Genomic DNA, 10592 nt, shown 5'->3' with positions numbered 1-10592 from the left:
TGAGAACAAAACGTCGATTAATCGACGGCCGGTCGGTAAAGTGTTAAGAAATTAATAAGTGCATACCTGCCAACTTTTAATCTCTTCCATTATCATTTTTCCCAGTGGTATTAAAATGGAATTAAAACTTCAATTTTAAGCAAACAAATACGTTGTATATCAGCAAACTTAAGTTGACAACCATGATAGTAACGCATATTAATATATGTGCTTAATTTTTGTAAGAATAGTGGTGATCAAAATCATTTAAAAATTAAGTTTATAAAAGAAAAAAAAGTATATATTTACTACCACTTTAAATATGAAAACAAAATCTTCCGGAAAATCCGGAAGAGTTGGCTGGTATGATAAGTGGTAGCAAGATTTTTCAAGACAATGGAAAAATGCTAACATTTAACTTTCCTTTAAGAATTACATAATTATCCCATATATATTTAGTTTAAATTAAAAATTTATTGGTAGCTTAAAATTTATTTAAACTACCAGACTGCTGCAACGCTGCTCTATTTTTTAACTATCCATGAAATATTTTGCAAAAAGTGTAGTATTTGGGGTCCCTACTTAAAAATAAATGATAATTGAAAATAATAATATTTGTGGTTAAAATATTACATTTACAACAATATACAAAATATTACAATTTATTACATTTATTAAATTTATTACATATTATGCATGTATTACATTATTATTAGTACATCGAGAGTTCTCGTTTTTTGAGAGAAATAAGAATTTATACGAGGTTCTTTATTAAAACTATTTCTTTTTCCATTTGTTTTTGGAGAGAATAACACCTTCGTTATTACCTCTAGTATGATTATCTCAAAAGAGGACTTTTTTATGATAGTGGTAATGACTACAATAACCAGGCGAAAAAAAATTTAATTGAAGCTTTAGTTATGGTGGCAAGTTTGCGCTAGCTTCAATAAAATGTTGTCTATCATTTCTTTAAATTTTAATCAACAACAACTGAATTATATATGTTTTCAATATTATGGCAAAAGTTTGCTGCATGTATTCAGAAAATGTGCTAAGGAAAATAAATCTTTAACGTAAGCAAAATGATTCATTTTGTTTTACTTTAATGTAAAAAAAGTTATAATTAAAAACAGGTGCGTAATTTAATATCTTCAACAACTTTAAAGCAACAATTCTATGGTAGTAATTGATAACAAAAAGATTATATTGTAAACGATTTATCTACTTTTATACTTTAACGGTTTATATACTTTTTTTTTTCTTTTCTTGCAGGTTTAAAAATACTTGACGTTGTTTCCAAACTGAGGTATGTAAGGTTCTCATTTTTTCTTTCTCTTTAAATTGCTTATTTTTAAAGCTTTTATGTGAACACAATAACGAAAACCTAATGGGATTATAATTCAATTATGATTCAATCAAGTAAAAATGGTTAGTGTTTATATTTTTAGAAATGAATAATTTTTTAGGGAGCTATCTCTTAGGTTTATTTCATATGATATAAAAATTGGCGGAATTTTCATAATTGATTCCAATAAACGGATAATTAGTTATTATAATTAATTATGACAATCGGCAATTCTGATAATCGGAACAGACAGCGATGCAATGTGCTAAAAAAGTTGTGACAAAAAAAGGGAAACACTGATGCAGATAACAACTTTTGAATTTTTTTTTTCCAATTGCTTATGACTTGGGGTGATAGCCTGGTTGGTAGGGCACTAGGTGCATGTCCAAGAGGTCGTTTGTTCGGTCCGGCCGAAGACTCCCAGTGTAGTAAATGGTAACTGATGCACGTTAAATCTGTCGAGTCGCAAAGTCCTCCATGTTCCCATAACAAATCATACCTCTGGAGGTACTGATACGGGAGTTTCCTTGTCTTCTGGATTGGTTCAGCTGTTCATTGACGGATATAAAATATAAAATTGTTTATGATTGCCATGTGAAATTGAGTCGTATGTTTGGAAGTGATAATTATCACAGTTATTGCAAGGCAAAGCAGTCACTGTTTCTCTTTTAAAAATCATGCTTGGTACTCAAAATAAAGGCTTTGCTTCGAGTTTAAGACACTCAATCTATGACTTTATTTTTTATTTTCTTAGAGAAAAAATCTTAAACGAAGAATAGCTAATAATTTTCTACCACTTCTTGTTATTGAATCAAGTTAATATATAACTAATTTAACGACATTTTTATTTTTAGATCAACGTTTTCCGATGCCGTCGACAGTGAATTATTTGTGCAGTTAGATATATTTGACGAGCAAAGATATGCTGATGATTGCCAATCATCTGGACCAAATGGAGTCGATTTAAATAGTCACCAAGACATATTTTATGCTATTCTGAAACAGGTAAGAAATTTAATTCGAAGAAAACTTCTTTTTATAAAATAACACTCGCGTAATATTATCATAGCCTCTAATGACTACAGAATTTCAGAAAATAATTTTCTAAGTAGTTGCAAAAATAATGTATCATTAATTAAAAATTAATAAAATAATAAATTAATTATTAGATAGATAATAATTAGATTAAGAATTAGATAGACTAACTATTTATAAATTAATAATTAGAAATGAAATAAATTAGAATTAGAATTTTTTAAAGCAGTTTTTATTAAGGCAAAATTTTCAAAGCTATAGAAATTTATCACTATAAAACTAAATTTGTGTAGATAAGACAAATTGAAGTAAATTGCTAAAATTAAAAGTTTGAGAGGAAAAGTAGTAAAAAGATTTACAATATCAAAGGTGCGTGTAGAAGTTATGTTATTACAAAGTTTAGTTACAACCTCATCACTATTTTGGACTATCGGATAGTTTCCGAATTTAAGAGTATTAAACTGTTCTTTCAATTGCAATTCCATTTATTAATTATTATAATAATTAGTAATAAAATAATAATTATTATTATTATTAGTTTTGCATTAAATTGATTTTATTTAATCTTTTAATTATTGTATTCCGGTCCGCTAAACTGACGCCAGTAAACGGTTCATCACGCCGCAAAGTGAGCACATTGCATTGTTAAGATTTATCATTCTACTTCCTTCCTAAATATAAGGCACAAAAAAAATTGCATTAAAAACTTGATACTTGTTTTATAGATGCCACAGAAGACTAAAAATGTGAAAAGGGGTTGAAATTCAATTCACTTTTCTTCATCTATTATCACTAGTTATTCAATCGTATCTACCACTGTTTATCTACCAACATTTCAAATAATTCATATTAAAAAAAAACTTTTTTTTGCTTTCACTTTCAAAAGTGAACTGAAAAAAATATGCTATAGAAAGTTGCAAATTTTAATTTCCTTAAATAAAATTCTAAATTTTATTAATCGGCGTTTTTCGCATTTTTAATCTGGCTACCCTGTTTCAAAACTTACTTAACTCAGCTGTCAAAATTTACCTTTAGTGGTATTAATCATATATAGGCCTAGTCATGGTGGCTCAGAGGATGGAATGCTCACCTCATAATGAGGTGACCCGGGCTCGAATCCCGGCGATGGCAGGTTGATTCGAATTCCGCATTCAGCTCGCACATACCACAGTGCTGACGTAATATATCCTCAGTGGTAGACGGATCATGGGCTAGAACCCCCTTGCCTTCAGGCAAACCGTGGGTGGTTTTCCTGGTTTTCCTCTCCATGTTGGGCAAATGCGGGTTAGTTCCATTAAAAAGTCCTTTACGATGGCAAATTTCTCCCACTACTAGATCCGGGAGTTCACTTGTCTTCTGGATTGGGTTCAAAATTACAAGGCTACGGAGTTGAACATTTGTAGCCCTAAACTGAAAGTTCAGTCAGCTGTTCAACGATGGTTATGAAATAAAATATAGGACTATAGGTAAATAGGGCAGATTCGGGTAGTGACCAAACAGTTTCATCTTGACGCCTGCTAATATACACAGGGCATCGCATTTTCTCATCTCCTCTCTACCACTGGAAATAAAATCATGCACAAGGAAATCAAAAAAATAGTAATTAGGCTATTATCATAGCCAGGGATGCCAACTTGCTCCGCTTTGTGAAATAGTATTTTCTAGTGGTAACGAAATTTAAGTTACTTTCAGTTCAGTATTTTTCATTTTAAGTAATTTATTCACCACTACATATCAAAAATTATAAGTATCATATAAAACGCAACGCTAAAGCTTCAATTTCGTGGTTACTCTATTAAAAAGTAGGCGTAACTATCCTTCTTTAACGAATTTTACTATATAATTTGATACCACTTTATTAAAAATATTCCAGAAAGCGGAGCAGTTGGTCTCCCTGCATAGCTGGTCACTTTCAATGCCAGTGAAAGACGTGTTCAGGGTGATACTAAAAACGGAGCTCTTAACTCTATTTTAAAAAAAAGAAAAAAAAAGATTTTTTTTTTCATTAAGAAATAACATTGAATGGTCTCGATGATGTAGTCATAACGCTGTAGAAAATATTTTTTTATATTTAAAATTACAATATCAGAGAATTATAAAGTCTATATCAACCTTAAATGGTGCATAGAGAAGCATGTGAAGAAGATAAATAACAATTACCGCATTCGAGGTTAAAAAGGAAAACAGTTTAATTAATAAGAATATCGCCTTAATTATTCTAAAAATAATATTTATTATAGGTAATGCATTTAATGAGTATAATCTTTTATGGCAAACAAATATATAAGCATAAACATTAAAATTTATTTACTCGTGCTTTAAAAGTCGCGAACAGTTTTATTGACTCTTCAAAACCAATTGTTTCTGCTGTTTCATTGTTGTATTTTGCATTTAATATTTTAAAAAAATAAGAAAACTGTCGTTGGCAGCAGTGAAATAATTTATAGGTTTATAAACATTTTTATGCATTTCACTTACTGATTCAAATATTCACAAAATTGCCTTTCAAGGAATCGCTCATAAAGAAATCCACTGATATTTATTACTTACACGTATTACTACACCTATGCACTGATCCGTTGATTGGTATCCTTTCATTCCTCATTCTTACTTTATTCACTAGGTGTCACTAAAATCGTTCATAATGACAATTTTCATGATTTCTAATAAATTGTTTATGAAATACACTACCTTAAAAATAAAATAAAATATAAAAATCTTGAAAATAATATTTTAAAATAAATTAAAAATGAACTCTTATAAAATACATTAATAAAAGAACGAACAGTCGTCATAGTAGTATTAAGATATTATAGATAACAAATGATTTTTGGGAATGATTAGATATTCTCTACTAATCTTAGTATAAAAAACTACACATAAAATTAAATTAATAAATAAAAACCTAAATGCGACGGTAACTACAATAATAATTAACGATTTATAATGAACAATCAACAATAAATAATGAATAATTATAAAATTATTTAAATAAGTTAGTAATAATTCAGTAAAACATGCATTTATTTTTTTACTTTTATATGTACCGCAGTTCGATTGGTTTAATTAATCTGATTTCTAAAATTAGAGTGCATAGATGAAATTTTTCAATATTATAACTGAAAAAGAGCGGATCAAATTTATTTTTTTTTGGTTGAAATATCCATAATTATTTATTAAAATCAAATATTTACCATACAATATTATACAGTTTGTCACAGGTTATAACTTTTGATTCTTTTCAAATGGTTTTAGGAATTTTTGAGCAATCTTAATTACAATAATTATATTTACAGAAAGCATGATACAAAACTCAAATTTAAAATATTTATCACTTGACATACTAAAAAAGCTCTATTTCATCATATTAAATAACACCATCTTCAACTGCGTGGTTGCATGGATTTAGTAGATTTCTATTTTACTTCTGAATTTTTTTCTAATAGTAAGTTTAAAAATTAAATGCAGGAATTTAACTTCCCTTCTGACTTAAAAACAAAACGAATTGGGAAATAGAAAAATTTAAGAGCAGATGCAGGATTTACATTTATTGTTGTACAGGGACTTTAATATTAAAATATTTTGAGGAACTTTTCCAACAATTGATTTTTTTGATGAAGAAAACTGCACTCGAAATAGGCTGAATAGAGGAAAGGAAAGTACATTTGACACCTCATAATGCTTTCATCGAGTTAATGGTATATGTTGAATTCAAATCGAGTGTCTTTTAAATTATTATTCCCTTTTTTTTACAGGTAACAGACACACCTCAGGAAATACCATTTCTAAACATTCTCCAGCATCTTCTTCGAATAGATTCTTCCTTACCTATCTCAGACTTAATTTGGGATACAGCAGAAAAATTAGTTCATCGTGCAACACTTTGTGAAACAAAAGAAGATTCGGAAAAACTGCTAAGAACTCCAAGTTATCACCACAGTCTGAACAAGCTTTTGAGAGGACTTCAAGAAACTGGTGGGCGGTGTCAGTGTTCATGTCATAACAACAATGATGGGCAGTGTACTGCAACTGAGAATAGAACACGTAAACGAACACCATTGAACTTAAATTTTGGAAACCCTGATAGTTCCAAGACACCAGGCATTCTTAGTCCAACGAACTCATCAGTTCTCTTCAGTCCTGAGCTACTAGCTACCTTATCTAGAGCAATATCACCTCCTCCAAGAGTCCCTGGTGCTCCTCTATTTCAATCATCTGCTGGAAATTCATCAGTTTCTCAAACATCAGCATCTGTGCCTGGTCCACCACCCCCACCACCGCCACCTCCTCCTCCCTCAATTGGTTTGAGTGGTGCACCACCTCCACCACCCCTACCTCCTCCAATGGGTGGACTACCACCACCACCTCCTCCTCTACCAGGAGGTTCGACTGTCCAGCCTAAATTGGCGTCAATGACTGTCCAACAACCTTCTCTTAAGCTTCCACAACAATCTACTCCAAAGCCAAAAAATAAAATGAAATCTTTAAACTGGACAAAAATTCCAAGCAACAAAGTAAGTAAAATGCTCTATAAAAATTATAAAACAGAGAGGCGGATTTTAAACAAATAGAAAATAACGATAAATAAAATAACATTTACAGAGCTGCCAACTTCCAACGCTTTTTGTAAAAATTTATTCTAATGGTGGCTAAGTTAATGTTTTAATTTTTTTATTTAAACTTATTTTCCCCACCACTACATATAAATGATTTTAAAGTTTATATGCAACGCCACTATGCGGAGATGCCAACTGCTCCGAACACGCCAAAATAATTAATAAAACGGTAAATAACTACAAAGTGAATTTTGCAAATATTTGACTATTTTTGCTTGTTTTTCATATTGTATAGCATGACATAACTCCTATAAAGTGGTGAATTATATAACCCAATGAATTGTTTAGACATAGTGGTGGATAAAAATCTACTGAATTGAATTTATTAAACCAAGAATCACAATTGATAAACTACCACTTAAAAATATATATTTGCTGTCCGGAGCAAGTTGGCATCTCTGCACTATGTGCCAGCGCTTTTGTGGTGAGGCTTAAACATTTTTAGCAAAATTATCAAGAATTCTGAAAGCTTTAAATTAAAGTGTCTACCACTCTATGAAATATTTAGCAAAAAGTTTCTTAGTTGCATTTATTAAGTTTGACAAATTGTATAATAGTATTATTTGCATACCTATCAACGTTTTCTCGTTCCTACGAATTGTTTGAAACAGTGGTGGATAAAAATCTTCCAAATTGAATCTATTAAACCAAGAATCACAGTTAATAAACTATCACTTGAAAATATTTATTCGCTATCCGGAGCAAGTTTGCATTGCTTTGTATATATATAAAACTATTTTTGTGTCTTCTATATCACATTAATTACTTCAAAGCAATTTAGTAATGATAATAATATAAAAAAATTAAAAATTTATTCGAATTATGTGTTTCCAATAATCTTGGCTTTACCATTCGCCAGTGACCCCCGTGGCGCTACGAACAAACTCAGTGCCGGTTACCCCCATGGCATTCAACTTGTTAATACTATTTATGGATAGTAAGTGTGCTAAAGTTTTTTATTTCTAATATAATAAAATATTAAATCATTACCTTTTCTACCACTACGAAAAATATTTTGATATGAAGAAAATTGAGCTTTAAAATGATAACAATTAATGTGCACTTACTTCTTTCTTTCTTTCTTTAAATAAACTGGGCACCTGTCCCATTCATCATTAAATTACATACAATAAGGTAAAATGCATTGATTTGGCAAACATTGTGGTAGCCATAAAAAAAAATCAAGCCGAAAAAATCAAGCTTGTGAAATAATAAAACAATGAAATTTTCAATATGACAAATTGGCGTTTTTACATAACATTAGAAATATTGATTCTAGACTTCAATTAAAAATAAAGATAAAACATGATTTGATATGTACAATAACTGATTTTTGAAAAATGAAAGACATAATTGATAAATATAGACAAATCATACCTTGATACATGAAAAAATAACATATTTAGAGACAAATAATGTGCACGGCAACTTCTCCACTTAAATGTAAGATTTTTATTGAATATTTAAGGTGGTAGTACATTTTATACTTCACCATTTAATTTTTGATTATATAAAACTGACTTAACACGTTTACGCTGGGGTGACCCACCGGTGGGTCACGCTAGATTGTCTCATCTTGGCAGCGCACCGGAGTAAAAACTGGTAACAATAAATTTCATTTTTTAGTTTTTTTCTGGGAATAATAAAAATCCATAACTACCAATTGTTTTTAACGTATGCAATTTTTATATTGAATTGCTTCTTCGCAGTGATAAATTTCCTTACAGGGAATTGTTATTGTTGAGAATAGATTAACTCCTCCTGAATATTATCTAATATTGAAATAGTTCTTCTACCAGTATTTTCTCTTTTCCCGTACCAATATTTTCACTTTTCCCGGCGTGAACGTGTTAAAATAATTTCGATTATAACTATAAATACGCAAATAGATATAACCTGACAATCACGCAGCAATGTTTTTATTTGCTTTCAAAATTAACAAAATTAAAATCTTTAATTTTTATTTCGATATAACTTTAAATACAGTGGGGAATTAGGACATCCAGGCTTGCATTTATGGCTATTGCTATACCGACTGCTAATTCTAGCCAACCGATGTAGGTTAGCTCTTGATTTATTCTAGTTTCAAGCTCTCAAAATATTAAAAATAAATAAATATAAATATATGAAGTGAATAAAAAAATACCCATCTAGCAGTCTCGATGATCAGTAACAGTTACTCCAATATATTATGTAACAGTTACCCCAAATTTATAAAGCATTAATAAAATGAGCATTAACTAAAAGTTCACTTTATAAACTTTAAAAATGGTTTTAAAGATAAGTCTTGATAATTGTTGTACTCCTTTTTCATAAAATTGAGAAAAATCATCGGGAAAATTCTTCAAAATAACAACATTTTCGCATAGATGCTAACTTTTACGCATTTAGGGTAAAAATTTTATTTTATACTTATAGTAAAATTAATGCTTTACATTCATTTCTTGGTTTTATAATCTAATTTAAAATAATTTTGACCATAAGTTCATATAAATAAATTAAACATATGTATGAAAGAATCTTCCGATGCAGAGTTACCACGTGCGCTTAAAATTATAATAAAATGTAGAAGCTTAAAATTTATTTAATCTATTCAATCGCTAAATTGTAAGTACCTCCTTGTAAGTACTTGCTAGATTATCTATATATAAAGCGATAATATTCCCTGCGTTGACATGTATAAATTACATATTTTTTGAAAATACCATAAATTATGACTCCGCAGGATTTAATGAAATTTTTACCTTTGAAAATTTGAGAGAGGACATAAACCTCAGGGTAATGGTAGCTTATTTTTGTAACGTCGCAACTTCATCTAAAGTACAAAATTTTCAGCTTTCTTTTCACTCCAATTTGAATCAAAGCTACCAGAAAGGGCAATCTTAAAGATAAAGTTTCAAGATGGATGTGAAAAGGGCCATTACAGGCCTCTGGCAACCAGATAAATTTCGATGATGATGATGCGTTAACATGGACTTCGAAACTTAAAGAAATATGCTAGAAAAAAGTTACTAAATTCAATCTCTTTCAATCTAGATTTTTGCTTTTTATTTATCAGTCATCACTTCTTACAGATTTAGGCCAACCTGGCATCCTTGATACGATGATGCGGTTAAGCTCCTAAAAACTAAAAATGCATTTCTGCATATGACTGAAATTGCTACCTGCATAATTCAATCTACTCTTTCAATTCTATTACCACTTGAGAAAATCATTCTCGAAAAGATTAAAAGTTGGTAGGTTATTTCGAGGAAATGCGCATTACCACTAGCTCGAAACAGACCTTGAAACTGAAGGTCTAATTGTGAAATCATAGAAGAGAAAAATTAAAATAATAATTATAATAGTTAGAAAGCAAATTTCTAAAAAAGTAAAATCATTTAACACATCAAAATGTTATATAAAAATATTTCGTTCGTTGTAGTGGAACTGGGCGTCTGAGGCCTTGCGGCCCTAATAAAAATATTTCTTTCTGTTTTATTTAAACAAAACTGGGTGCCTAGGCCGCGCAGCGGCCCCTACCCCATTCATCATGAAAATTATATACAGTGAATAAAACATTTTGAATTATGTAACAATGTGGTAACATTATAATAAAGTAACCTGTTCTGAATATC

At 30.0% G+C, this 10592-nt stretch overlaps 1 protein-coding gene across 1 annotated transcript in view; it reads left to right on the top strand.

Moving 5' to 3' along the window:
• LOC107438137 (formin-J) overlaps nucleotides 1-10592 on the top strand; it is a 60613-nt gene that overhangs the window by 4632 nt on the left and 45389 nt on the right. Inside the window, exons 2-4 of the mRNA XM_071188040.1 lie at nucleotides 1252-1285; nucleotides 2179-2329; nucleotides 6115-6873. Coding sequence (XP_071044141.1) covers nucleotides 1252-1285; nucleotides 2179-2329; nucleotides 6115-6873 — 944 coding nt within the window. The remainder of the gene's footprint in view (nucleotides 1-1251; nucleotides 1286-2178; nucleotides 2330-6114; nucleotides 6874-10592) is intronic.

Source organism: Parasteatoda tepidariorum, chromosome X2, assembly GCF_043381705.1.
Source record: "Parasteatoda tepidariorum isolate YZ-2023 chromosome X2, CAS_Ptep_4.0, whole genome shotgun sequence".
Classification (NCBI taxonomy): Eukaryota; Metazoa; Arthropoda; class Arachnida; order Araneae; family Theridiidae; genus Parasteatoda; species Parasteatoda tepidariorum.
Note: the sequence above shows the minus strand (reverse complement) of the source record. Positions and strands in the feature narration are given on the sequence as shown.